General features: G+C 50.5%; 2 protein-coding genes across 3 annotated transcripts; one reads left to right on the forward strand and one right to left on the reverse strand.

Moving 5' to 3' along the window:
• The first annotated feature begins 3,303 nt into the window (after nucleotides 1-3,303).
• Nelfcd (negative elongation factor complex member C/D) lies at nucleotides 3,304-14,979 on the forward strand. Of its 2 annotated transcripts, none has more exons than XM_052724459.1 (15): nucleotides 3,304-3,434; nucleotides 7,298-7,410; nucleotides 7,600-7,709; nucleotides 8,832-8,941; nucleotides 9,785-9,892; nucleotides 10,311-10,463; nucleotides 10,615-10,745; nucleotides 11,294-11,459; nucleotides 11,879-12,013; nucleotides 12,372-12,511; nucleotides 13,166-13,280; nucleotides 13,604-13,699; nucleotides 13,778-13,918; nucleotides 14,234-14,363; nucleotides 14,445-14,979. In XM_052724459.1, exons 1-15 carry the CDS (start codon nucleotides 3,348-3,350, stop codon nucleotides 14,477-14,479), a joined length of 1,770 nt encoding a protein of 589 aa, XP_052580419.1. In that variant the 5' UTR covers nucleotides 3,304-3,347; the 3' UTR covers nucleotides 14,480-14,979. The 2 variants fall into 2 exon arrangements, with proteins under 2 accessions (XP_052580419.1, XP_052580417.1); XM_052724457.1 differs by having other exon boundaries at nucleotides 3,307-3,434; nucleotides 7,295-7,410.
• Nucleotides 14,967-27,862, reverse strand: Ctsz (cathepsin Z). The gene is made up of 6 exons (XM_052724460.1): nucleotides 27,608-27,862; nucleotides 27,007-27,170; nucleotides 21,660-21,839; nucleotides 16,519-16,669; nucleotides 16,014-16,179; nucleotides 14,967-15,358 (listed from the first exon to the last, which is right to left on the reverse strand). Exons 1-6 carry the CDS (start codon nucleotides 27,754-27,756, stop codon nucleotides 15,248-15,250), a joined length of 921 nt encoding a protein of 306 aa, XP_052580420.1. The 5' UTR covers nucleotides 27,757-27,862; the 3' UTR covers nucleotides 14,967-15,247.
• Nucleotides 27,863-27,872: the final 10 nt, after the last annotated feature.

Below are 27,872 nucleotides of genomic sequence, written 5' to 3' on the forward strand. Positions count from 1 at the left end.
GATCCCTAACAATGAAGAAGCAGTTTGTTGATTAAATACTCAAGTCTAGACACCTGAGAAGACATGAAAATACGAATGAGAGATCACAGCCTATAGATGGTGGAGGATGAGGAGCAGGTGAGATTCCCCAGGAAAAGAAGGAAGTAGAGGAGAGATCTATATCCATGTCTCAGGCCCAAGGAGCTGGACAGCAGGAAGAACCAGTGGGGACCCAGGGAGATGGTGCTACAGGCACTCTCTCCCCTTCCTCTTCGACATTTGGTCATTCTTTCTACTGCAAACTTAATTGTTTAAATGTACCTGATTGGGCGGAGGGGGAGGACAAGTCATGGATGTCATTTCTTTCCTTCCACCACGTGGGGCCCAAGGATCAAAATCCAATCCTCAGGCTGGTGATGAGCCCCACCGAACTGGGCACGCATTTTCCCTTTTTGCTTTATTCTCATTTTAGCCTTCACTTGAGGACCGAGTCTCAACATTTCCCTGGAAATCCTCTGCATAACCTGTTGGGGGTTTCCGCTTCTCTGTTCTCTCTTATCTCTCCTAGTGCTTGTAGGCTCTGTGCCCAGCTCGAGTAGATCTTAGCCCAGGACACCCAAGGGGTGCTCAGTAAAGATTTCTTTAATGGATCATATGAGTCCATGGGGCTTCTCCATCAGAGTTCTTAAACAAGGGAACAAATAATTTTGGAGGATTAATCATAGGTAATGAAAGCTAATGAAGTCATTCTGGATGAGTCCAGAAAACAACAGGTCAATAGTATCTCAGGCGGCAAGACCTAGAGATCAGTTATTCCAACAACAGTGATGTAGACCAAATGCAATGCTTCCATTAGGGATTGTCTGTTAACCCAATTCATAATAAGTAACCTTCTGGTTGAAGGAGAAGTGAATTAGATGATCCCTGGCTCCGTAGGTACAATTAATTATTCATACATTAATTTTTCTGCTTTCTACTCAGGTTTTTTAAACCTAAGAGGCATAGTAGGAGTTTAATAGCCATTTATTATTCCCAACATTTAAAACAAATAAAAATGAGCCCCAAACAAGCCTACATCAGGGCACTCATGAGCTGAAAACACCTTTGTCATGTGAGTTAGATCTAGATCCTCTGACCTGGGATCTACAAACTACCCCCGCCACCACTCACAAGGCAGCTCCCCAGGGTTGCCTCCAGTCCACCGGGTTGCAGCCTGAACTCCACAACCATCATCTTTGGCAGAAACCTACTCTCCTGCTGGGCTACCTGTGGGTACCCAAACTGGAAGTCCAGGTAACATCTTACTAGACTCTGTTCCTCGCTTGCCCCTCCCCCCTCCTTTTGAGACAAGGTCTCTCTACACAGCCCTGGCTGTCTTGGAGCTCACTATGTAGCCCAGGCTGGCCTCGAACTCACAGAGATCTGCCTGGCTCTGCCTCCCGAGTGCTGGGATTAAAGGCTTGGGCCACCATGCCTGGCCTCCTCATCCCTTCTTTAGCTCCAACGCTGTCAAATGCTCTGCACTTTGCCTAAGTCTCATAGACCGTGTCACTCATCGCTGTTCCCAGGGCCTTTTTTTGTTTTGTTTTGTTTTTTTTGTTTTTCGAGACAGGGTTTCTCTGTAGTTTTGGAGCCTGTCCTGGACTAGCTCTGTAGACCAGGCTGGCCTCGAACTCACAGAAATCCACCTGCCTCTGCCCCCCGGAGTGCTGGGATTAAAGGCGTGTGCCACCACCGCCTGGCCCCAGGGCTTCTTAACTAGGACTCTGGTCTCCTCACTCCCCTCAGTTAGTCCTCTTCAGCTGTCACAAATGGCTAGACACTCCAGGTGTGTCTATCCCATCACTCTCCTTAAACAACCGGGAATCCAGATGAAATTTTATGACCGTTAAGACTCACTGATGACTTGCTAACCTGGGTCTGATGCTTCAATACATCATTGAGTTACACCCTTGCAAGTGGCCTGTGGTGGCTAATCTTGGTTGTCAACCTGCATGGGTCTGTAATCAACTAAAATGTAAGGTGCCACAAAGTCCTGCGGGGGGGACTTTCTTCATCAGATTATGTGAAATGGGAAGACCCACCCTGACCACCTTGGGAAAGTCTCTTCTGTCATTACAGAGTATTGGCACCTGCTATCTCCTCTCGTTATCTCATCCCTTTGTTTCCAGGCTAGCTCCCTCGATGGAATGTAGGTTGCACTGTGGCAAGGATCATGTCCGATGTGTGTGTCATTGAGTTCTAGGTGTTAGCTAGGTGTGAACCAGGGACTTGGGAGTTATTCAACAAATACTTGTTGAGTGGTGGGAGGAAGGAATGAATAAAATAGCCCCTCAACCACGTCTGCAGACAGTGGCTGATGTCTGTACTATAGGGCTCTTTTCTCTAGACCAGTGGTTCTCAACCTGTGGATCACAACCCCTTTTGGGGGAGGGGTCGAATGACACCTTCATAGGAGTTGCATATTGGATATCTTGCATATCAGATACTTACATTAAGATTCATAACAGTAGAAAAATTACAGTTATGAAGTAGCAATGAAAATAATTTTATGGTTGGGGTCACCACAACATGAGGAAGTGTATTAAAGGGTTGTAGCATTAGGAAGGTTGAGAACCATAATCTAGATTCTCACCATCAACATCCAGAGCCCATGGTGTTAATCTCAAAGCTCATTATTTGGGGCTGCCTGCTAACTGCCAGGAATCCTCTCCAGTAACCATCAGCCTCGGTCTCCAGACTCATCAATGCAGCCAACCAAGCTTGGCGGAGTTTTTAAAATAACAAATTAATTTTTTTTTTAAACACACGTGTATAGGACTACATGACTCCAGGCCTCAGTCATGGCTTTTGAAAGCTGTAGGATCTCCTCCATTGGAAATATGTTTTAAGTCATGCTCTGCACTACACCGAGTACTTTTTGCCCATGGTAAAAGACATCGATCAGAACATTTCCGTGAGCTCTAGACACTGTCCCAGGTAGATGATGGGTGTTCAGTTGGCAGTTGCCCTGGACAGGCAAAGCTAAGCTGGCTGAAGGTTCGAGGTCTTTATAGCAAATCGAGGCTAACTGCACTTACGAGTGAGACCCTGTCTCAAAAAGAATTAAAAAACAAAACAAAACAGTGACTTGTGTTGGAAACTTTCTAAAAGCTCTGAGACTATACCAGTTCTGCTCTTGCGAGATCCTTCAAGGCGTTCCCTCAGCCTGGCAAGCCAAAGCATAGGCCACGCCCCTCTGTGGCCACGCCCCCAGCTATCTCCGCCTCTCCAGTCTTGCTTGAAGATAGGGAAAGCGGCCCAGAACCACGCATGCGCTCTTTCATTTATCGCCTCCTGCGCAGGCGCAGTGAAGACTCGCGGCAAATATGGCGGGCCCAGCGCCGGGTACAATTATGGCAGAAGACTACTTCGGAAATGCGCCGGAGTGGGGCGAAGAGACAGACGGCGGCCAGGTGAGAGGGCAGTAGGCGTCCCGCCAGGAAGCCGGTTCTCTGCCTTGTCCTCGCGGCTCCCGCGCCGGCCAGACCCGGGTACAGGGGGCGTGAACGCTGGGGTCACAGCCGGCCTGTTGACCCTTGACTCCCTGACCTCCGACCCCGGGCCCCAGCGAAGCGGGCCCGGGGACTGCACTGAATGAAGGCTTCGGGGCCGTCCTGCCCCTTTTGGGGGCCTCAGTTTCCCCATGTGCGTTGACTCCCAGTGACTCCTGGGCTGACCTCTCTGCCAGGCAAGAGCCATGGTGCCTCCTGGCCCGAGGGAAAAGAGGACTAGAGTGATGAGTGAACAGACTTTTTTTTTTGGCTTTCAAACAGTTTTGTTTCATTTTGATGTCTGGGTAGAACCCAGGTCTTTAAGTATTCTAAGTACAATGAGCTACTGAGCTACATCCCTAGGCCCGCAGTAGGACTTTTAAAAAAAGATACAAAGTAAAGAAATAGAACACTTGCCTCAAAAGTAGTGAACAAACTCTTAACGCCACACTCCAGCATCCCGGGGGGGGGGGGGGGGAGAACTCTCTGGTGTTGGACAAACCAAACTTTTTCCCCCCCATTTGGGTTAATTTCATCCATCCTTAGAGTACAGGACAGGAAGGATCTTGCAGCTCCGACTGTCCAGGATTTGGGGTGAGAGATAGGGGAGTGGCACCATTCAGTTTCCCAGCAGAGAACTATCCAGGTGTGTGATTGACATAAGCTCCTCAGGTACTTCTGGACAGTGTGCAGGGGAGCCTGGGAATTTGGCTTTTTTTTTTTTTTTAAATTTTTATTTTTTTTACAGGAAGCAAGATGAGCTTTGAATGACTATAGGATGCAGCGAGGTAGGCCAGCGGTGTAGTCGGTTATGCAGTGAGGGCGATGGAGAAGAGGAGAGGGGTTGCTGAAACTGAGGGAAGTCCTGTGTGGTTGATGGTGGAACAGGGGCTGTAGTCATTGGACACAGCTTCCAGGGGTCCTGGAGAGCTGCTGACCAGAAGGGCTTGTTTAAGACTCTGGGCATCTGTTTGTGTGCTAGAGCATCCCGCAGCCCATGGGGCCTTTTGGAGGATATAAGAAGTCAGAGTTAGCTAATATGGAGCCAAGTGCTTTTTGTGATATTTCGTTCTATGGCTCTGGAGTTGGGTGAAGTAAGGTAGAAAGACTCAAAAACCTGCCCAGGCCCATAAAACAAAGGAAGACACAAAGTGATGCCCTTTATGTCTCCTGCCACTTGGGTGACTTGTCACTGAGGTGGTCCAGATGAGAAAAATGGAAGATGTGGGAGATGGCTCAGCAAGCAGTGTGCTTGCCATAAAAGCATGGGGTCCTGAGTTCGGAAACTGGAGCCCACATAAAAGACCAGGCACAGCGGCATTTGTCTGTAACCTCAGCACTGGGGTGGGGGTGGGGGTCCCTGGAGCTCCCTTGCCAGCCAGTTGAACCTAATCAGTAAACTGAGTCAGTGAGAGTCCAGAAAGTGAACTGGAGAGTGACTGAACGAGGCACCCAACCTTGACCTCCAACCTCTACACAGAGACTACGTACACACAGGAACACATAGGTAGCTCACACAGACACAAGAAAGTACACTGTGGATTAGTTTGGTGGCTGTTTTGCATGTTTTTGTGCATGTTGAGGGTTAGGAGTCACAGAGTCTGGTCTAGATTCCACTGAATTTCAGTCTTTTTTTTTAGTTTTTTGAGACGGGGTTTCTCAGTAGTTTTGGAGCCTGTTCTGGAACTCACTCTGTAGACCAGGCTGACCTTGAACTCACAGAGATCTGCCTGCCTCTGCCTCCCGAGTGCTGGGATTAAAGGCATGTGCCGCCACCACCCGGCTTGAATTTCAGTCTTAATGACCCTGGTTTGGCTCATTGACCCTCTTGAGTTCTCCCTGATGAGAGTGATGAGCTATCAGGGTGTCCAATCTGTGACTTGGGTGTCCTGAGAGAATTATGTCACTCAACACACTCATAGATAGATGAGAATGTTCTAGTGCATTGTGAAAACACTGGACACCTCTGCAGACTGCATATGCACACATGCGCACACTGCTTCATCTCTCTTCTCTGGCTGTGCTTGGAATCGAGAAAGTCCAGAGAGTCGGAGGACAGTGGCATGAGCTGGGTCCTCTTTGAGTCCAGATGATGGAAGCTGAGAGTTATTGATTGACAGATACATAGATTAGTCGGGCTGTAGGTTGTGCATGGGGATGACGGTAGCTGAGACTGGACAGGTAAGCAGAGTAGAGTCATACTAGATCTTAGATGTTTTTCCCCTTGAAGGAGATAGGAAACTTTAAGCAGCTAGATCGGATGTGTGACTTAATGAGGGTAGCGCGATTTCAGGGGATGACAGACGGAGGCATGTGGAGGAATTGCTACAGTAAACATACAAGAGAGAAGGGCCAAACAGGACCCTTGTATGGGAGATGGAATCCGGGGTCTTGCTGGCAGGCTGTGGGAGGGAAGTGAGGGGAGGAAAACTGAAGGTACTTCCAAGGCTTCCGGTGACAGGTGGATGGTGGGAGCAGTCCTTTATTAAAATACCATTTGGTGGGCAGATCTGTTTCCAGGGAAAGACAAGATCAGTTGGACTTCAGGAGTTTGAAGTCCTGCTGGAATGTTGAGTGAAAAGAATAGTGTTGCATGGTTGAATCTGAGCAGTCAAGACAAAGGTCCGGGTGAAGCTGTAGATGTGTGAGCAGGTGCATGGCCTGGTGTTAGAGAAATATTGTGGGGGTGGGGACAGGGAAGAAGCCTGGCAGTGTTGGCACATGTGAGTGGCTCTCAGGGTGAAGCACAGCCTGTAAAGCACCCTTTACATATGCAATCAGAAGAATACATACCAGTCTTCAGAACAAGTCATCGGGTTCTATCTGCGCCCAGCACGTTGTTTTCAGAGAGTCCAGACCAGTGGGAGCAAAGTTTCTGTAAAGACCACATAGTAAATACCTTAGGTTGTATGGGGCTGTGCCACAGCTACTTAACCAGATTAGGGAAATAGTCATGGGTAATAGTACATGGCAGTGGATATAAGCATTTTTCAATAAAGCTTTATTTACAAGAACAGGAAGAAGGCTCAGTTTGGCTGTTGTTTGCTAGTTCCTGGCCTGGCTTCTACCTCATTATGTCAGTTGCCTGGAGGTTGGTCTCCTAGTTTGTGAATTCCTTCCATAGAAAAGCTTTGTCTTGTATTTTCTAGATTCCCAGTCTCCATGCAATCATTGTTACAGAGCTTGCTGTTATGACGGCTTTGCAGCCGGACAGACCTGGGGTCACTCGGTCCACCATACCACGTAGTTGTCAGCAGGTCAAGCAGCTTGTGTGGATTCAGCCCAAGACTGTGTCCAGCTCTAGCCAGGCCTGCTGATTCGAGGGTTAGTGATCTTGACTTTCTAAGAGTGACTTGGTGACTCCTACCGTCAGGATCACTTTATTGGTCTTTGTTGGAGAGCGTCATCGGGTAGTACATATGGAGTAGCAATGGGGACTGGCTGTTGAGCTGAATGTCAGTTGTTATTCTTGACCCTCCTGTAGCTCAGCTTGTGGAATCCTCACACGTGTTGACTGGTATAGCATCATGAGTGCCTTTATTTAAAGGACGCCGTGCATAGTGTACCTGGGTCACCACCGTGGGCTGGCCATACAGCCTGCTTGGTGCGGTTCCTGACCCTTTGATGTCGCCGCTTGTCCAGCCCACATCATGAAGTTGTTACAGAGTCAGATGAAACCACCTGTGTGACACTTTTAAAATGGATATCATTACACATCATTGAGGCAAGATCGCAGGGCATCTATATAAACGAACACCTCTCTGGGCTCTTGCCTTTCCCAGCAGCAGGAAGATGATTCTGGAGGAGAGGATGATGCTGAGGTGCAGCAGGAGTGTCTGCATAAATTTTCCACCCGGGACTACATCATGGAGCCCTCCATCTTCAACACTCTGAAGAGGTGTGTGAGTGCGGTGTCCACACTCAGGCCCCGGGGGGAGTTTTGTAGTGCAAAGAATGCGATCTTGGAATGGAGGCCTGTAGAGTCCCACGGCACCTTGGAAGGACCTTAAACTTGCCCATGCCCTCCTGTTCACCCCGGCTCCTCTGTGTCCACTCAGTGGAAAAGCCGCTCTTTTGCTCTTCCCAGGTATTTCCAGGCAGGAGGGTCTCCAGAAAATGTCATCCAGCTCTTGTCTGAGAACTATACAGCGGTGGCCCAGACTGTGAACCTGCTGGCTGAGTGGCTTATTCAGACAGGTGCTTGAGAGGGGGTCCCTGGCCTGACCACTCATCCCTCCTGTTTCTTTTCATCTGTGTGTGTGTGTGTGTGTGTGTGTGTGTGTGTGTGTGTGTGTCACATGTGGGTGTGTATGCATGTGTGTGTGTGCATGTGGAGGTTCAAGGTTGATTTTGAGAGTCATCTTAGATTGCTTTATTACCTTACTTGTTAGAGTGGGGTCTCAGTCAGTGTGCTGATGTGGCTAGTCTCACTAGCCGGCTTGCTGTGGGGATCCCGTCTCTGCCTTCTGAGTGGAATTACAGTGGGCTACCATGCCTACCTGGGATTTTAAATGGGTTCTGGGTGTCCACATTCTGCTCACCATGTTTGCCTAGCAAGCATTTTACGCACTGAGTCATCTTCCCAGCTCCTACTCATTCCCCGTTGAGGGACTGTTGGGTCCTTACAACGCTGATCAAAGTTCTGAGCATTCTTGGTCTCCAAGACCCAAAGGCAGAAGGACTGACTCCTCCGGGTGTACTGAGCTCTGAGCTATGAATCAGTCGCTGGGTTTGCAGGTAGCCCGCTAACGGAGTTCTCACCGAGCTGCTTCCGCAACCATGGAATTACAGGTCACACAGTGTGTGCTCAGAGTTGCCTTTCAAGAGGCCTGTTAGAGCCATCACTAAATGATGGATAATTTAGGACTGGCTCGGTGATGACTTTTAGCTAATGTGATCAAAACAGAGCCTTACTGTAAATCCACTGAACTGGGTGCAGTGATGTCACTCAAGCGCTGTCCGGAAACCAGCTGCCTCACTGCTGTCAGGGTGCCTGGATCCAAGTGTGGCTCTTGGCTGCACCTGCTCTCTCCACAGGGGCAGAGTGTACTCTCCAGCTCCTCACCTGTTGGCTCTGGCCCTCTGTCTTTGATAAGTGAGAGTCTGAAGATGTCTCTCTCCTGGCCACACAGAAAGGGTGGCCATCTCGTGGACTCCTACTGTTTCTTTTAGGGTCTTACCACTGAATAGATCTAGAGACTGTGAGGCGTCCCCTTCACCACCGTTGTGGTTGGCAGCAGCTCTGCGACACTGGCAGGCTGGCCATGCTGTTTCTGTGGCGGGGATGGGACTGCAGGTAAAGCTTCCGTCTTCTCTCAGGTGTTGAACCAGTGCAGGTACAGGAGACCGTGGAAAACCACCTCAAGAGTTTACTGATCAAGCATTTTGACCCTCGGAAAGCAGATTCTATTTTCACTGAAGAAGGAGAGGTGAGGAGTGCTGAATTTGACAGCACACCGCAGGGCCTTTGCTAGGTAGTTCTCAGGAGTGAGGTGCTTGCATGGGAGGCTGCCAGTGGTGAGGCCAAGAGAAGGCCCATGGCCTCTCACCAACTCCTGGGTGCAGGTGTGGGGTCAGAAGGCTGGTAGGGGGTCCTCCAAGAAACAAGCACTGACATAGCATTGAGCACACTGGAGATCATGGCTCAGGTCTTGTACAGAGTGTGCATAAATACTGCAGGAGACTGGGGGATCCAGGCTATGGGTCAGCTCCCGATGGTAGAGGGCAGGATAGGAAGGAAGGTGTAAGAAACGTCTCAGACTGTGCTGTAGCTTCAGGCCTTCCCTCAGGACCAGCAAATAGTCTTAAGTGACATTGTTGTGGGAGCCCCACTGTGCTCAGACAGTGGCAGGCAACAGCCACGAGAGCCCGGTCATGACACAGCCCATCGCGCACACAGGGGAGCCAAGGTACACATTTCCATGAGCCGAACCACCGGAGCTGTCCTGGTTGCCTTTCTTTCTCCTGCCGAGGGCATTGGGCTTGACAGGCATGAGTTAGATGTACATGATGTGCCCATGCTCCATGGGACTTTCCATGTGTCTCCCAGAAAGCATGTTTCCGCACCCTTCCGAGAAGTTAGGCAGATCTTCAGAAGCTGTGAACAGGCACCCAGGAAGCCTACCATTCAGCTAACTGTGTGACCATGGCAAGCCCTGCTTCCCTATAGCTGGGGACACCCCGGGATCTCTTCCAGTTGGAATGATTGCTAATGCAACACCTACTTCCGAGACTAAAGTGAGGTCTGTGGCCCGGCCCTTTGTCTCTGGCAGACCCCAGCGTGGCTCGAGCAGATGATCGCACACACCACGTGGAGAGATCTGTTTTATAAACTGGCTGAGGCCCATCCTGACTGTTTGATGCTCAACTTCACTGTGAAGGTAGGGAGAGCCCTAGAGTTCAGGAAAGAGGAGGAAGGGTATGCTCTGCTGTCTTGGTAGAGTTCTGGGTGGCTTTTCATCTTCTCGCTTTCGTCAGCCTTGCACTGAGCAGGGGAAGCAGAGAACTGGTGTCTGTGCTTCGATCAGCATTGACTATTTCAAGGTTGGGCACAGTGGAGTTTAGATTGTACATGTGTGCTCAAGGGCCTCAGGCAGACATGACCTATCTGCCTCTTCAGACACCAAGAGACTGTGAGTCTGGGCAAGTGAGCACCTCGCTGGTAGCCCAGCAGAAAGCACAGGCAAAGCTGGGGTCAAGGCCAGTGCTCACTTGGCTCACTCACTACAAACTGGCTAGCCACTCTGAAAGGTGGGGTCCCCGGGTCTGCTGACCCTTGGCTTTCGGGTTATATGGCAGCTCATTTCTGATGCGGGGTACCAAGGGGAGATCACCAGCGTGTCCACAGCCTGCCAGCAGTTGGAAGTGTTCTCCAGAGTGCTTCGGACCTCTCTAGCCACAATCTTGGATGGAGGAGAGGAAAACCTTGAGAAAAATCTTCCAGAGTTTGCAGTAAGCCCTTGTGAAAGTCAGGAGGAAGGGGCTGCCCCGGGTCAGGCTGCAGGAGATGCCCCCTCTCTGTAAAGCATCTCCAGGAGGTCATAATCCCTTTTGTCTGAATTTATCACTATGACTGAACTTTTGTCTCCCTGCAATCTTCTAGAAGATGGTGTGTCATGGGGAGCACACATACCTGTTTGCACAGGCCATGATGTCCGTGTTGGCCCAGGAGGAACAGGGTGGCTCTGCAGTGCGCAGGGTCGCTCAAGAAGTCCAGCGCTTCGCCCAGGAGAAGTAAGACATGCTTCTGCTTGCCCTGCTCTTCCTTCTTCCTCAGAAAGACTGTGGTCCTAGTCCACAGCTCAGGCTCCAGCTCAGTCAGTTCTAGTCAGTTCCTAGCTGTGCAGCTGAAGTCAGTGTAGCTTCTGGTGCCCCCCGCCTAGCAGAGTGCTGTGCTGATGGCCCTTTGCTACAGACATGGTTGCTCTGGTTGGTTGGGTGTGTGCACTTGTGCTTGCGTGTGCTAGGAGACCTCGACAGCAGAATAGCCCTGGCCTGATCTCCAGTGCCCTGCTTGTTCACGGAGTCCAAGGCGCTTCATTTTTCTGCTGCCGAGTCTTTCCTAATGAGGTATGCAGGGTGTGTGAATCCTTTGTGGAGGTTACAGCTACATCCAAGTCTTTCACAGCTCACTGTAGCTGTTGTTCCCCGGGGTCAGTTAGTCAGAAGGGTGAGTGACAGAACTGTGGGAAAGCACAGGGCTCCTGCCGGCTCAGCATCGAACATTTAAAAGTGAAAGAAAGGAGAGAGCTGTTAGTGACAGTGTGTGGCTTTCCAACCAGAGGCCATGATGCCAGTCAGATCACGTTGGCCTTGGGCACAGCGGCCTCCTACCCTCGGGCCTGCCAAGCTCTCGGCGCCATGCTGTCCAGAGGAGCCCTGAATCCTGCAGATATCACAGTCTTGTTCAAGATGTTCACCAGCATGGACCCTCCTCCTGTGGAGCTCGTAAGCTGCCTACACTTCAGTGAGGCCAGGTGCCCCACGTCAGGTGTCAGGGTGGTTTGGGGAGGCTTCTGAGTTCCCTTCATTCTCTTAAGGCCATGCATGCTAGTCCCAGTAAAAATAGTTTTTATTGATGTTGTTAGAGATGAGGTCTCACTTTCTGGCCCAAGCTGGTCTCAAACTGGGCCAACTATCCTGCCCTAGCTTCCCTGAGTGCTGGATGTTATAGGTATGGCTACACCTGGCATGAGCCCTCCTCCCGACCTCTCTGGCACTCCTGGAATTGAAGCCAGGGCCTGTCTCGCTCGGGGCACATCCTATGCCATGGGACTCTGAGTTTCCATCCTTCCCTCAGCCTTGACCCTGTCAGCACCCTCCAGCCTCCTTCCTTCCAGCCCACTCCCAAGTGTACCTCTTCTTAGATCCGGGTGCCTGCCTTCCTGGACCTGTTCATGCAGTCACTCTTCAAGCCAGGGGCCAAGATCAACCAGGACCACAAGCACAAGTACATCCACATCCTGGCTTATGCCGCTAGTGTGGTTGAGACCTGGAAGAAGGTACTGTCAGTGCTGAGAACCTGTGGGGACCTCAGACCGGTGGCCTCCTCGGCTCTGGTGCTGGGTGGGGAGTTGGGCTGCAAGAACTCTCAAGGCTGCCCAGCATTGGAAATGTCTTTACTATTGTGCACAAGATACTGAAAGAACTCAGTACCTTCAGGAATTGTGTGGCACCTTTTACACTGGGACTGACTAGTGGGATGAAACTGACTTCCCTGAGCCTCCCAAACAGTAGCCTATGATTCCTGGCCTTGTGGGCCATGTGACTGTGCAGTTGGATAGTTGAATTGACTTTTGACTCTGCAGACAGGGAAGGGGCCACATTCCCGTCCTCACTCAGCAGCTTGTGTGGTTTCAGAACAAGCGGGTTAGCATCGGCAAAGATGAGCTGAAGTCCACGTCGAAGGCCATAGAAACTGTCCACAATCTGTGTTGTAATGAGAACAAAGGGGCCTCGGAGCTGGTAGCTGAGCTGAGCACACTCTATCAGTGCATTAGGTGAGTGTGACACTCCCCCAGCCAGTTCCTGAGGTGCCAAGTCCTCACGTTCCCATGGTTCGACTGTGGAGAAAGCAAGAGGAGCTTGGGTTTCTCATTCCTAAACACACGTGGAGAACTTTAAGCAGCTGTGGCAGCATGGGTGCTTTTCAGGTCAGAAATCTGTTCAGCAGACCCTCACAGAGTAAAGAAAGGACATCCAGAATTAGAAAAACTGAGTTAAAGAAGTGTTCGTTTGTGGTAAAAATATTAAGCCAATAAGCATTGCCTGGACAGAAGTGATTTGTGATTAAGTACATAAGTGTGTCTTGGGAACTGCAACCTCTTAAGCTCATTTCCTGGGGACCGAGAAAGGGTCTGAAATAAAGTAACCATGAGCCCGGGCCGCCAGGCGCCATGCTCTGCATCGATGATTGTTCCTTTGTGATTAGTGGAGTGGTTTGAAGGAGCTGAGAATCAAATCCCTTGAGAGGAGCTGGTCTCATCAAACCACTTCCGCCATGAGCCGCTCCTGCAGGGCAGAGGGAAGGGAGTATCGCTGTGTCCCCAGACTTGGTCTGTTCTTGCTTTCCGACCCTTTATTGCTCCTTGGTGTATTGCAGCCTCATTCCCCCACTCTTGGTCAAAGGAAGCCTGTACCTTGTCTCCCTGTAGGTTTCCTGTAGTGGCGATGGGTGTCCTGAAGTGGGTAGACTGGACCGTGTCAGAGCCAAGGTACTTCCAGCTACAGACTGATCACACACCAGTTCACCTGGCTTTGCTGGATGAGGTAAGAGGGCGGAAGGGCCACCTTTGAGGTCCACAGTGGTCTGTGTCTTGGACCTTTGTCCCGATGTGAGGTTAGTAGATACTCTCTTCGGAGCTGGTGTTTGTGTCCCACGTGAGGCCATCCTTTTAAGGACCTGGTTTCAGTGACTGCAGATGTGTTTATCAAGTGTTATCAGAAGAGAGTCCTAGAAGCTGACAGGTGCTGTCCCCATCAGTGGTAAGCCACCTTGAGTGGCTGTGACAATCCTGTACATTCCCCATGTGCTGCTAGTAAGCCCAGAGAGCCAGCAGGTGCTTCAGTGACACGACTTTGGCTGTCCACAGATCAGCACCTGCCACCAACTCCTGCACCCCCAGGTTCTGCAGCTGCTTGTTAAGCTTTTTGAGACCGAACACTCGCAGCTAGACGTGATGGAGCAGGTGAGCTGCGCTTCGGGGCTTGTCAGGGCTAGGAGAGTGCCAGCCCTGATCTGCTCCCCTGACCCTGCTCTTCCACAGCTCGAGTTGAAAAAGACCCTGCTGGACAGGATGGTCCATCTGCTAAGCCGTGGCTATGTGCTTCCTGTGGTCAGTTACATCCGCAAATGTCTGGAGAAGCTGGACACCGACATCTCACTCATCCGCTACTTCGTCACTGAGGTCAGTAGCACCTGGGCTTCAGGGGTTACTCCTTGCACTAGCCCAGCCCTTTTGCCTTGGTGTCATTCATGTGGTTCTCAACTCTGAAATCCATGCTGTTGGTAATCATGTTGACGCTGATGATTTATTAAATATGTCTCACCTGTGGGACCTCTGCTGTGTCCCCTGTCCTTGGAGTTGGAGGCTGGGGTGTCGCCAGAGAAGCCCCGGGGAGGGGAGGGCCATCTCACACTGCCTGCCACCTCACTGCCTGCTGTTAAGTGCCATGCCCCACACTAGCAGGTGCAGTAACCCTGGGTGGGTCTCCCTCACTAGGTTTTGGACGTCATCGCCCCGCCATATACCTCGGACTTTGTGCAACTTTTCCTCCCAATCTTGGAAAATGACAGCATTGCGGGCACCATCAAAGCAGAGGGTGAACACGACCCTGTGACAGAGTTCATCGGTAAGGCTCCTAAAGACCCTTTACCGTGACGGCCTGCCCCGCTCCTCACCATTCTAACCCAGTGCCCGTGTTCCTGTACAGCTCATTGCAAGTCCAACTTCATCGTGGTGAACTGAGAGCATCCAGAGCTGAAGCAGAACCTGCTGGGCCCAGCTCAGGAGGACCAGAGAACTGGGTCAGGATGCTGCTTGTCAAGAGGCTCAACCAGCCTCCCAGAAGGAAGCAGGGTGTGCTGGGAAGGGGCGGGGTCTGCTGGGAGGGAGCAGGCAGCTTTTTTTTAAAAGGAATGTGTTCACCGTGTCCAGGAGAAGCGGCTAATGGTGGACAGCCCCCTCTTTGTTGTCAGTGTGGCCCTGCACCACGTCACATGCAGGAGTCAGGTGTATGCACTCCTGGGGAGGAACCCAGTAGGCCTCGGGGTAGTGAGGATCCAGCAGCTGGGACACTTCCATGAATCACCCTTAGGGTTTATGTAAGTTTTCTACCAGTGACCCAGGTGGTTGGTTGTTTTATTGTTTCAATTTGCCAAGAGCAATGATGGGTTGAGCTGTGCATGTCCTCCTGTGCTATTCCCATGTAAATAAAGCACACAGGCTCAGTGCCTGGGGGGAAGCCAGTCACTTTATTCATCACTTAGGTAATCTAGAATGGTTTCCCTCTCCCTTGGATTCCAGCATGACATCAGAACTGTTCTAGACCATGCTGTCTTCTCCAGGTGGCTGAAGGCAGGATGAGATGTGGTCCCCCTTGCCATCTCTTCTTGGGATGGCTTCTGCAGTCCACAAACTCTGTCCTCATGTCCACACGCACTGCTTCTTGCTGTCCAGTGTCCACAATCACCCCACCCTGTCACGATTTACAGTGTTGCTTCCAGAGACGTCTGCTTAAACAATGGGGTCCCCATATGTGCAGGCCTCCTCGATGGCGAGGTTGTAGCTGGCACCTACCCCTCCCTTGTAGGTGCTGGTCACGATCCTCATCCAGCCCCTCTCACCCTGTAAGAGGCAAGAACTTGGCATTAGTGCCTCGGGACACATCCCTCTGCTCACCCCTCTGTTCTGCAGACCCAGGCCCTGCCCTGCAAAACCTGGGGATCCAGACAAAGCTCTGTGACTTAGTCCTCTCGGTCAGTACTTAACCTGAGGGTGCTCTGCTCTCGGGCAGCCAATGTAAGAAAGCATGACTGTTTCCCTGTTAAGACCCCACTTGTGGCCATTTAGTAGACATGGCCGACACCGCATCACTTCAGCGTCTTCCCCTTGGCCCTGTTTCAGAGTGTTCCTGTGCTTGGAATGGTTAACAGTTAACACTGTGTCCTAAAAACCACAACCTGCAGTTTTCCTCCCCTGGACTTTGGACCTAACTCAAAGTATTCCTGAAAAATGTGGCCGATCACCATCATCAGGACCACTTGGCCCCAGCCTTGGCTGTGGAGTAGTTGGGTTGCTCAGGCTGGGGTTTGGGTAGGAACCACTGGCACCTCAGGGGATGCAAAATACTCATAGACGCACAGGTCAGCAGTAGCCCTTCACAGCTCAGACCCCAGAAGTAGCTTATGTTCTGATGAAATAGCTGGAGCTAGCCTTCCGCTCAGCTGCTGGGGAGAGGGGTGGACTCTGATCTGACCCTAAGAAAGGGAAACTGTCTTACCCAGGGTTCGCCCCACGAATTACGGACAATCCAATACTCAATCCCATCACTGCTGACACCCCAGCCAGCCACGGAGATGATGTGGTTGATAAAGGTCTCGTCCTGATGCTCAGCATAGATGCCTCCGGTATAGTTAGCCATCTTCTCTGTTACCATTATCCCGCAGCTGTGAAAAACCATCAGTCAGTAATTCGGGAAGCACATCAGCACTTGTGGGTGGCACTTGGGTCACAATAATCTGAGTCCTGTGGTAGTGATCCCACCAACATTCCAGACTCATCACAGCCAGGGGCTTCTCTACCTAACTTACACAAAGCTCCCTGGAGCAGACTGGCTAATAGCTCAGGTTTACTTCTGTAAAGCCAACATCTGTACAGGCAAAGAGGATTATGTGGTGCTCAAGCTAGGGGATCAAACTGCCAGGTGGGAAGGGTGAACAAGACACAGTTGCATGAATGTGTACAGACCCGGATGTGGTCTCACTGTCTGAGGACCTCTCCCTCACCTGATGGGACCATTGGCGTAGATCTCTGCCATCATCTTCTCCCTACCCGAGAGGGAGCCATAGTCACCCACTCTCCAGAGGGTGTAATTCTGGATGGTGTGACACTCTTTGAATTCGGTGCAGGTCCCACACTGGTTAAACTTGTCACAGTCTAGAACACAAGAAGTCAGCATGATACCGTCTCCTCATTAACCCACTAATGAAGCCTACCCCATTCTCCCCACTTTTCTAATTTAGCCTGGCATTCATTAGCTGATAGCGGAGACCATCCCGCTCTCAGGTGCCGTTTAATTATGCGCTCCTCTCAACTGCATGGAGTGATGAAAAGCCTCCCCCGGGCCGTGGCAGAACAGAAAGAACAGACTTTGATTAGTACATAGTAGGCACTCTGAAGTAGCCCTTCTCCTCTCCTGTAAAGGCCGGGAGGAGGACCTCACAGCATGCTGTAATTGAAAAACGAGTGCAATCACACTATTAAAATGTAACCAGATGATTCCACCGCTGGCTAGTGACTAAATAGGCCAATACACTTGATTTAAAGAAATGCATCCTCTTGGCTTCAGAAATATCAGAATTCGGGTTACAGGAATAGCCAAAGCAATCCTAAGGAGCAAGAACTTTGCTTGAGGCATCTTAGTACCTGACCTCAAATTACACTACAGAGCTATAGTGACAAACACTGGTGCTGGCGTAGAAACAGCCAGACAGGCGGACAAGGTAGAACCTGGAAATACCTGACAAAGCTGTGCCCCTTAATTCATGACAAGAGAGGAATACATTGGAAAAAGCCTATTTAACTAATGGTGCTGGGAAAACTGGATATCCATCTAAGAAAAATAAAATTAGATTCGTACCTTTCATCCTGTACCAAATCCATTCACATTGGATCAAAGACCTTAATTTAAAACCTGAAACACAAAGTTCTAGACAAAAATATAGGGAATACCCTCAAGATATTAGGGTAGGCTAGAACTTTCTGAATAGAACACCATAGCATAAGAATTAGCCCCAAATAACAGATGAGACCACTGGAAAAGAAAATGTTTCTGTACAGCAAAGGAAACACTCAGCAGAACACACAGCTCACAGGAGAAAATCTTTACCAGCCCCACTTCAGAGGGGCTGATACCCAGAATTTACAAAGAACTACAGACATTAAATACCAAGGAAGTAAGACTGCCAATCAAATGCCTCAGGCTGGAGAGATGGCTCAGAGGTTAAGAGCACCGACTGCTCTTCCAGAGGTCCTGAGTTCAATTCCCAGCACCCACATGGTGGCTCACAACCATCTGTAATGAGATCTGGCACTCTCTTCTGTATACATAATAAATAAATCTTTAAAAAAAAAAAGCAAAAAAACAAAACAAAACAAATGCCGAATGAAACATAAATGGCCAAAACTATATTTCAAAGAAAGTCTGGGTGTGGTGCCATGCACTTTTTTTTTTTTTTTTTTTTTTTTTTAATGGAGACACTGTGCTTCTCTGTGTAACAGCCCTGGCTCTCCTGGAACTTGCTCTGTAGACCATGCTGGCCTCAGACTCAGAGATCTGCCTGCTTCTGCCTTCCGAGTGGAGTGCTGGGATTAAAGGTGGTATACAAAGGTAAGTTGGATCTCTGTGAGCTTGAGGCCTGGTCTACACAGCAATTTCCAGAACAACCAAGGCTACATAGTGAGACCCCGAGTCAAAGAAAAAAAAATGTTCAATATCCCTAGTCATCAAGCCATCAGGAGAAATGCAAAACAAATTAAAACTACTTTGAGAAACTACCTCATCCTGGTCAGAATGACTATCATTTAGAAATCTGACCGGGTGGTGGTGGCACACGCCTCTAATCCCAGCACTCGGGAGGCAGAGCCAGGTGGATCTCTGTGAGTTCAAGGCCAGCCTGGGCTACAGAGTGAGTTTCAGGAAAGGCAAAAAGCTACACAGAGAAACCCTGTCTCAAAAAAAAAAAAAAAAAGAAAGAAAGAAATCTGAACGAAAATGTTGGAAAGAATTTTTTTTTTTGGAAAAAAGGAACCCTTATTCACTGCTGGGGGGAGGTGCAAATTAATACAGCCATTATGGAAATCAGCTTGGAGATTCCTCAAAAATTAAAAATAGAACTACTACATGACCCAGCTGTTTCACCCCTGCACATAAACCGTGAGGACTCCATACCCACCGTGGTGACACGTGCATGTCCATGTTTATTGCTGCTGTATTCACTGCAGCAAAGACTCGGAATCAAACTAGCTGTTCATCAACAGGAGTGGAGAATGAAAACCTGCCACATATAAAACTCAAATACTATTCTGAAGAAAAACGAAAGCACAAAATTTGCACAAAAAATGAATGGACTCAGCATTTATAATATTAAGCAAAGTGACCCAAACTCAGAAAGAAAAAACAGGTCACCTTCATATGCAGATCCTAGCCCATAATGTATTCAGGTATGCAAATAAACAAATGCACATGTGTACAACATGTGGAAAGAACAGAAAGATAATTAAAAAGGGCAAAATGCTTGCTAGTGACATCACATCTATAAGACATTTTGTTTAAGTCCTTTGAATGTCCTTTCAAGGAATCACACATTTGTTTTTTGTTTTTGTTTTTTCTTTTTTGGTTTTTCAAGACAGCTTTTCTGTGTAGCCCTGGCTGTCCTGGAACTCACTCTGTAGCCCAGGCTGGCCTCGAACTCACAGAGATCTGCCTGGCTCTGCCTCCCGAGTGCTGGGATTAAAGGCGTGCGCCACCACCGCCAGGTGGAATCATACATTTGAAAATACAAAAATGTGCCCTTGTGTGGCGGCGGCGGCGGCGGCGGCGGCGGCGGCGGCGGCGGCGGCGGCGGCGGCGGCGGCGGCGGCGGCGGCGGCGGCGGCGGCGGCGCACACCTTTAATCCCAGCACTCGGGAGGCAGAGCCAGGCGGATCTCTGTGAGTTCGGGGCCAACCTGAGCTACCAAGTGAGTTCCAGGAAAGGCACAAAGCTACACAGAGAAACCCTGTCTCAAAAAAAAAAAAAAAAAAAAAAAGAAAAAAAAAATGTGCCCTTGATAGGCAGCATCCTCATGTGATTTCATAAGGGGCCATTGCCTCACTGGGGGATCTGAATTGTAAATTATATTTTGTATTGAACACTCCTGTAGGGCATAGCTCTTTTATTTAATGAATACCAAACTTGTATTCATTGAACAAGAATTTTAGTTGTCCAAATAACAGAATGAGAAAGTTGCTACAAGTATGTTGATAGCTGGGCGGTGGTGGCGCACACCTTTAATCCCAGCAGCACTTGGGAAGCAGAGGCAGGCAGATCTCTGAGTTCCAGGCCAGCCTGGTCTACAAAGTGAGTCCAGGACAGCCAAGGCTGTTACACAGAGAAGCCCTGTCTTGAAAAAACAAAAACAAAAACAAAAAAGTTGATAATAACCCTAATTTTATTTATGAGAATGCCTGGGAATAGTGATTTATTGTACCAGAATCTCAAAGAGTAATATGCTAGGAAGTTGGAAATACTCAGAAACCTGCTATTTTCCACTGTATGTTATAATTCTAAAATGTATCACTGTTGCTGAATAAATGAACTTTGTTTTTTAAAAATGAAGGAAAAAGAAGAATTAGGTTTAAGGACGGGGAAATGCATCAGCAAAGTGCCTGCCATGGCGAACTTGAGGGACTGAGCTTGGATGTTCGCCAAGTGCCCACGTACGGTCAGCCTGATGGTGCTTGTCTGTAATCCCAGCCCTGGCTGGTGAAGTCACGTGGCTCTCTGAAGTCTGCTTGCCAGTCAGGCTAGCAAAATGGATGTGCTCCAGGCTCAGTGAGAGAACGAGGTGGAGCGTGACGGAGGAAGACACCCCTGAGGCTGACCTCTGTGTTGTAACTATACATCTGTCCAGACCCTTCCCAGGGACAATAGACTTCTTGAGGATTACATCATCAGTTCCCTTTGTCTCAGACACCAGTGCTCAGTGTGAGGTGCACCAGAAACATGGTGCTCAGGGGCCACATTTGTTCCTACAGAGAGAGACTGAAGAGTGGTTCTAATGAACCCAACCACCTGTGAGTCTGGGGAGGACCAGAGGGACCTAGCTTCAGCGGGATGACACCAGTTTGGGGTGGAGGAGGAAGGATAAGGCCCCATTTCACAAAGCAGTCCTCTGCCTTCCCTGCACCCTGCATCTGTTCCCCTGGTGGGGTCTCTGTCACTTCTGGGTTTACCCATCCTTGACAAAGGACTCACCCAATCAGGCCAGAGAACTCTTTTAATTCTTGGTGGTGAGGCAGTGAGGTCTGTGAGGTAGGCAAGGGAACACCATCCACACGGTGGTGAAGAGTGGCCAAGTGCCCTCCAGGACCTAAGTCCCTCAGAGCATCCTGCTGCAGCCATGAGGGAGGTCTAAGAACCAAAGCTTACAGCCACAAAGGATGGATTTGGGTCCAGGAGTTTCCTTTTCTTTGGTTTCCAAAGAAAGCAGCCCAAAAGGGGTGTACCAACCATGGATTTCTGGGCTAGACTGCTCTGCCCATTCATAATCTGTCCAGGACTGCTGGGGCAGGAACCAGGCTGGTGCTACATTTCAGCTGGGCAGGCTAACCTGCAGCTCAGAAAGCATCCACCTGCTCCCAGTTCCAGATCGTGGGAAAGGGACGCTTCCTTCCATCAGTTGCCTACCTGTACCGCCCTCTTATAAAAGGCCCATAAAACCATCCAAATGCCACATATGAGAACACACACACCATATCCAATCCTGGCTACAGGGGTGTTACTCTGCTTGTGTATTTATTATCAATCCTGGAGACTGAGCCTAGGTCCTCATGTATAGCAGGCAAATAAATGCTCTCTCACTGAGCTACATCCCTAGTCTGGAGTGCTGTTCTGGTTTACCTCCATGATGAACTCAACAAGGACCATGGGCTCCAACTTTCTGTTATCCTAACCCTAACCCACCAGGTTCAGAGTGGCATCAGATAATCCTGGAGTCTGTGCCAGGAACCACCCAGCAATTCCTGGGGGCTTCAGTCTCCACCCCCACTCTCTTCAGCATCTCAGCCACAGTATGACAGACATGGCATACTTGGGCTCTCAGCTACTCTCTCAAAAGAGGAACATGAAGGTGTACAGCAATGTGGGGGCACGGGCAGAGCCTACCTTGGTCCTTGGCCTGGTAGTTGTTGCAGGTCTCATCGGGGATGCCGTGCTTATGAGCATACGCCCACACCGGCAGGTCATTGCCTCCCTCACAGGAGCCAGCATTGCCGCAGTCGATGACGTTCTGCACCGAAAGCAGGATGGAGGGCCACGCGCCTTTTCTCTTGATGTTGATGCGGTCTGCAACAGTCAGCACTCTGGTCAGCACCACCCAATCTCCCCACAGGCCACAGGGTTCTGCCTACTGGTTCTTCTAGTGTAGAGGCCTCAGCTCAACTGTGGCTTCAAAACCATGCTCTGGTCTTCCTTGGGCAACATGATGTCTATGTGTGTCTGCAAGTGTCATGAGGCAGGGCCAGATCTGGAAGTCCCAAGAAGCACCTGCCAGGGCACCACTACAGGATGGCAACAAGACCACTTGTGTAAGGAGGCTAGAGAGCAGATACAGAAGGCTGGTGTGGGCATCTCCAGGGAAAAGCACAGCCCAGGGAGCCAGATGAGTCCCAGTGAGGGCCAGACATCAGAGCTCAGTGCTCATGTGCTGGGCCCACACGCTAAGGGGCAGCTAGGATCATCACAACATCCACTAGGGGATAGTTGACCTGCATCCTGAGAAAACATCTTGCTCTTCACTCTTGAGCTATCCACACACACATACCAGCCATGCCCCCCAGGCCTTGTCTCCAGCCTCCTCCACTCACTCCTCCCCTGAAGCCAAAGTCTATCTTTGTTTTCCCTCCATCCTATGGACTTCAGCTCAGAGTCACCTCCTATACCCTCTTCCACTCTGGTCCTGCTCCACAAGGCTGCCATCTAACAGCACAGAACCTTCTAGAACCACCCCTCATACCCTGCACACACACACACTTGATGACCTCAGAGAGCATATCACGGAAAAAAAGCAGACCTTGTCTTATCACAATTTAGACCCGTTTCTATGCCCAGAATGTACTTCCTGTGTCAACGACAAGCAGGCTCCCAGCTGCCCAAGGCACATGGGCCCATCTCTCCTGTCTCCTTACCCTGGTTTGGCTCCCTATAGCCTTTCTTCGGTACATGCCCAGCAACAGTTCACCTCTCAATGAGGGGCATCCTCAAGCCCACAGACCTGCCTTTCCCAGACTCCAACCCAAGGCCCCAGGACTTTATGCCTTGCATGCTCAGCAGCATGAGGTGGGATCCAACACTGTCTGTATGTCTCTCTTTGGTGTCCCAAGCTGCTCTTGTCCAGGTCCCTATCTTGACATCACCCATCCATCCTAACCCCTCTCCACCCTCATCTGACAGCCTCTTCCAGAGGGTCAGCAGAGGGGCCACTCCAGCCTTCTGGAAGTACCTGGGATGTCTCTTCTGCATTCAACCCTAGCAGTGTGTTTCTCAAGGCTTTCTGAGAGCCCTTTCCTCCTCTTCTCAGGTCTTTCCCTCCTGGTGACCTCAGCTAAGGCCTGATGGCAGTGACTGGCTGGATAGCCTCAGGCCTGGCGTCTTCTACATTTGACGTAATGTCGTCTTCTACATTTGACGTAATGTCTAGTTTCAACCTGACCAACTACCTGGCTCCAGGATTTGCTGGCTTCTTGAGATGACCTTTCTACACAATCCACTCTGCCTCTTCTGACTTGGCTTCCTTTTCATTGTCAGATTCCCATTCACACCTTCTGTGTGCTGAGCACTGTTCAGGCCGTAGAAGCAAGTCAGCAAGGGCAAGCTCTGTTCTGTGGACTTGTGCCATGGCACAGGAGGAAGGCAATGGGCAAGCAGAGCAGTACAGCAAGGAGATGTCCTGGGGAACATCCAGGGGCTAAGGTATCATGTACACAGGGCAGCCTGAGAGAAGTCCTGCTGTGGTGGTTTGAATGAGAATGGCCTCCATCTTCTCACATGTATGAATGCTTGGTCTCTCGTTGGTGAACTGTTGGGGAAGGATTAGGATATGTGGCCTTGTTGGAGATGTGTCACCAGGGCTGGGCTTTGAGATTTAAAAAGCCCACAGCCGGGCGGTGGTGGCACATGCCTTTAATCCCAGCACTCGGGAGGCAGAGGCAGCAGATCTCTGTGAGTTCAAGGCCAGCCTGGGCTACAGAGTGAGTTCCAGGAAAGGAGCAAAGCTACACAGAGAAACCCTGTCTCAAGAAACCAAAAAAAAAAACAAAAACAAACAAACAAACAAACAAACAAACAAAAAACAAATCCTTCAAACACTCCTCCACTGTTGGTGGGAGTGCAAACTTTTAAAACCACTGTGGAAATCAGTATGGCAATTTCTCAGAAAATTGGGAATCGATCTACCTCAAAACCCAGCCATACCACTCTTGGGCATATACCCAAGGAATGCTCAATCATACCACAAAGATACATGCTCAACTATGTTCACAGCAGCACTATTTGTAATAGCCAGAACCTGGAAACAACCTAGATGCCTGTCAACTGAAGAATGGATTAAGAAAATGTGGTACATATACACAATGGAGTACTACTCAGCAGAGAAAAACAATGACAGCATGAAATTTGCAGACAAATGGACGGAACTAGAAAATATCATCCTGAGCGAGGTAACCCAAACCCAGAAGGACAAACATGGAATGTACTCACTCATAAGTGGATTCTAGATATAAAGCAAAGAACAATCAGACTGCAACCCACAGAACCAGGGAGGCTATATAGCAGGGGGGACCCTAGGATGACTGTGGCTTAGAATAAGTTTTGGTTTTACTCAAAATAAATAAATAAGTTGTTAAAAAAAAGAAAAAAGAAAAAAGAAAAAAAGAAAAAGCCCACATCAAGCCCAAGTCTCTCTGCCTCATGTTTGTGGATCAGATGCCTCAACTACTGCTCCAGTGCCATGTCCGCTGCCATGTTCTCCACCATGATGGTCATGGACTCACCCTCTGAAACTCTAAGCAAGTCCCAATTAAATATTTTCTCAGTTGCCTTAGTCATGGTGTCTCTTCACAGCAAGAGGACAGCAACTAAGACACCATCCAAGGAGAGAAGTGTGAGGACATGAGGAGAAGAGCAACCTGCAAAAGAAGGTCCCTGTGCCTCGCCTGCTGGTGTGAGGACAAGATGGAGGAGGAGCCAGACTGCAGGCTTCAGAGGTCAGAGAAGGACCTTGTCATTGTCTAACTGGAATCCTGAGATGGTGTCAAATAAAGAAATGCGATGGGACTCAGGTTTAACAGACATATTCTGGGAATCTCTTGTCTGAGACCAGAGAGGAGCAGGGTGCTGGGAGAGACACCCACCTAGTTCCTTCATTAGACTAGTGGACAACCAAAGGACCTGTGACCAGTTTGTAGGAGCAACACAAGATGAGAGTCAGATAACCTCTAAGCTTCTCCTCAGGGCAAGGATGGGGTGTTGGTGGGTAAGAAAGGAAGGATGGCCTGAATGTCTGGGGCTGGCGGCAACAGGGATGCAGGCCGGCGGGTAGGAGCAGATGGACGCAAAAGTGAGTCTAGGTAAAGGCCACAACTGGGAACAGAAGTCAGATGTGTGGGGGTGAGGAAGCGAAGGAGCTAGAGAGGCTGGTAGGGAGGCAGAGACAAGGGAGTGTGAGACCTTGAGGGTCCGACTTCACCCCAGTGGAGGAGGCCGGGGTACACTGACTCATGAGTCTCAAAAAATGACAAAGGGTAGAGTGGAAGTAAGGCAGATGAAGGCCCCAGGGCAGAGAAGAGGAAGTGGGGGGTCCAGAATACCCAACAGGAACAAGCAATGGGATGGTGAGAGGTGGGTGGGACCAAGGGGTTCTTGGTCACCCACTGGAAGTGACCGATGAAGGGATAAAGATGACCTCCAGTGATGAGGATAGGTGACCTCATAGAGAGAAGCATGGATGCTTAACCACCCAGAGATGGCCAGAGGCAAACTGGTTCCACTGCTGCCCCGCTGGCACTTAGCCAGGGCCCTGTGAAGTCCCCTTTCGGTGTGTGCTCAGAGAAAGAGGAAGTAAGGCCTTGCCTGCTACTGATGAAGATGTCAGAGATTTAGGAAGAAAGGATGAAGCAGCCATTTTACCCGAGACACTCCACTCTAGTATTGGGGAAGGTGCAACCTCAGTAGGGCCTCGCATCCATCCAAGAGGTCCCAAGCCCAACAGCCTCCAGCCAACCTCCCTACCCTGCAACGCTCTGCACCCTCCTCATGCACCACACTCCACAGACCCGCTGACCTTTTCTGCTCCCCATCACCCTCACCCCACCCTGTGCTCTGCTGAGAAGGTCTTTTCACTTCCCCAACACCAGCCCCAAGACCCCATTCCTAAGTGCTCTGGTCCTCTGCTGCAGGCCTTCCCCACAACACACCATGCCTACTTGACGAGTACCTCTTGACCTTCCCACACTGCAGCTTCTCAGGCCACTTTCCTTCTGCTTCCTCAGAGGTTGGCAGTACATCCCAGACCCCAGAGGTGACTCTACAACGTGACACAGCTACACCTGGCTAGCTCTGGGGTACCCCCTCACCCTAAAGAGAGCGTGCAGGCTGATGGGCGGAACCCAGCTGTCACTCATCTCACAATGGAGTCTGGGATCTGAGAGTCAACTGGCAGGCAACAGGACTACATAAACCCTGCAGGCATGGGTGTTGCCATTAAACCGTTACTAATCCTCAACCTAGGCTCCACCTACAGCAGGCCAGGCCAGAAAGATACCAAATCAAGAGAGAGGACACTGCCTGTCACACTCCCAGCCAGGAGAGTCCCTTCCCCAGGGTTTTCCAGGGGCCACCTCTGCAGATGGCAAAGCTGAGTCTACAATGCTTGAGGCTGAATGGCACTTCCTGGCTCCTGCTTCCTCTTCCAAGGAAAGGCAGGCACAGCAGCCCTCTGTGCAGACCTCAGTGGGGTTCTCTCTTCCTCCTGCACCTTCTTCTTGCCCCTGTGGTGGCCAGGCTAAGATTTAAGCAAGAGAGCTGGCCATTTCAAGCTGGGGACCGTCCATCCCAAATACCAACTGCCGCTGAGAAGCAGTTTCACTTCCGTGACCCAATACAGGCTGTCAGCTCGGTGATTTTGCAATGCTGCTTCCATCTGGGTGGCTGAAGTCACAAGTTCTGGGGGAGGGGGATACCCAGGAGCCACTTGTCACAGGGTTCCAGTTCAAGCCTGCTCCACAGAGGCCCTAAGTGGGCCCACAGGACAGAACTCCAGAATGACACAGTCACATCACTCTGGCAGAGGAAAAAACCCAGCCTGAATTCTGGTACAGATTCACAGGGCCCTGGAACCCTGGGCTGTGGCTATCATGGCTCACCTAGAGGCAGCTCCGATGGTGAAGGGCAGCCACCCGCCCTGTCAGGGAACTGGCCCTGCCCTGGGCTTATCATGGAGCCCCAGGCCACCCACCTGCCATAGCACTGGTGCTACCGTGGGCCCAGCAGGAGCCACAGTACTGTGGGATGTGCTGGTTCCTGGTGACGCTGACGTAGTTGACACCATCCACATTTCTCCAATCCCAGTACTTGGGGAGATCCGAGGGGGACAGGTACTCATGAGGCCGAGGGTAAGTCCTGGGAAGAGATTACCATCATGAAAATCAACCCTGGAACACCTGGGGCCTCCCCTCCCCCACCAGGGCCACAGACCCAGGCAGCCCTTCCTCCTGGAGCCTTCTTCCCTTTCCCCAAATGTGGGAGTTTCAGAGCTTGTTCCTTCCATCACCAGAAGGGCCACCAGCAGAACTCAGCACTCTTGGAGGCTGACGGTGACAGGGCATCTCTGAAATACCCTAGGGCCCACCAACTAAGGCCAGAGAGGTAAGGGTTGCGCAATCTAGCAAACACCAAAGCTCTCCGGATGTGAAAGTCATCCCAAAAGGAAGGGATGAGATTTCCCAGGCCTACGGAGGCAGGGTGTCCCAGAGAGAAGCAAGGTCCCGGGTGGCAGGGGGCGCGCGCCTGGCCCAGAAGTGTACCCTCTTCCTCCCCAGGCACAGCCCGGCGCCCACCTTCGCCCCAGCTGGGCCAGCTGGTCCCCGCGAAGGGGCCAGTAGCAAGTCTGGCCCGGGCGGAAGTAGAGACTGGCCCGCGCCGCGCCTGCCAGCAACAGCATCAGCAGCACCAGCCGCGGCTGCTGCACAGACCCCGACGACGCCATGCTCCTGCTCCTGGCCTAATTGGATCCTGGATCACGCGCCGCACCTTCGACCCCTTGACCTGACCTGAAGACCCACGCGCTCCGGCCGCCCCGCCCGGTCCTTTAGGAGGCGCCCA

Source organism: Peromyscus californicus, unplaced genomic scaffold (assembly GCF_007827085.1).
Source record: "Peromyscus californicus insignis strain IS unplaced genomic scaffold, ASM782708v3 Scaffold_7__1_contigs__length_154581171, whole genome shotgun sequence".
In the NCBI taxonomy this organism is placed as follows: domain Eukaryota; kingdom Metazoa; phylum Chordata; class Mammalia; order Rodentia; family Cricetidae; genus Peromyscus; species Peromyscus californicus.

What these genes read in the sequence shown, in the direction of transcription:
- Nelfcd (XM_052724457.1), top strand. Translation starts at nt 3,348, where the DNA reads ATGGCGGGCCCAGCGCCGGGTACAATTATGGCAGAAGACTACTTCGGA. An exon ending in AAGAGACAGACGGCGGCCAG is followed by an intron (nt 3,435 to 7,294) that starts GTGAGAGGGCAG and finishes TGCCTTTCCCAG; the next exon opens with CAGCAGGAAGATGATTCTGG. An exon ending in ACACTCTATCAGTGCATTAG is followed by an intron (nt 12,512 to 13,165) that starts GTGAGTGTGACA and finishes GTCTCCCTGTAG; the next exon opens with GTTTCCTGTAGTGGCGATGG.
- Ctsz (XM_052724460.1), bottom strand. Translation starts at nt 27,756, where the DNA reads ATGGCGTCGTCGGGGTCTGTGCAGCAGCCGCGGCTGGTGCTGCTGATG. An exon ending in TAGCACCAGTGCTATGGCAG is followed by an intron (nt 21,840 to 27,006) that starts GTGGGTGGCCTG and finishes TGACTGTTGCAG; the next exon opens with ACCGCATCAACATCAAGAGA. An exon ending in CTACCAGGCCAAGGACCAAG is followed by an intron (nt 16,670 to 21,659) that starts GTAGGCTCTGCC and finishes CTTGTGTTCTAG; the next exon opens with ACTGTGACAAGTTTAACCAG.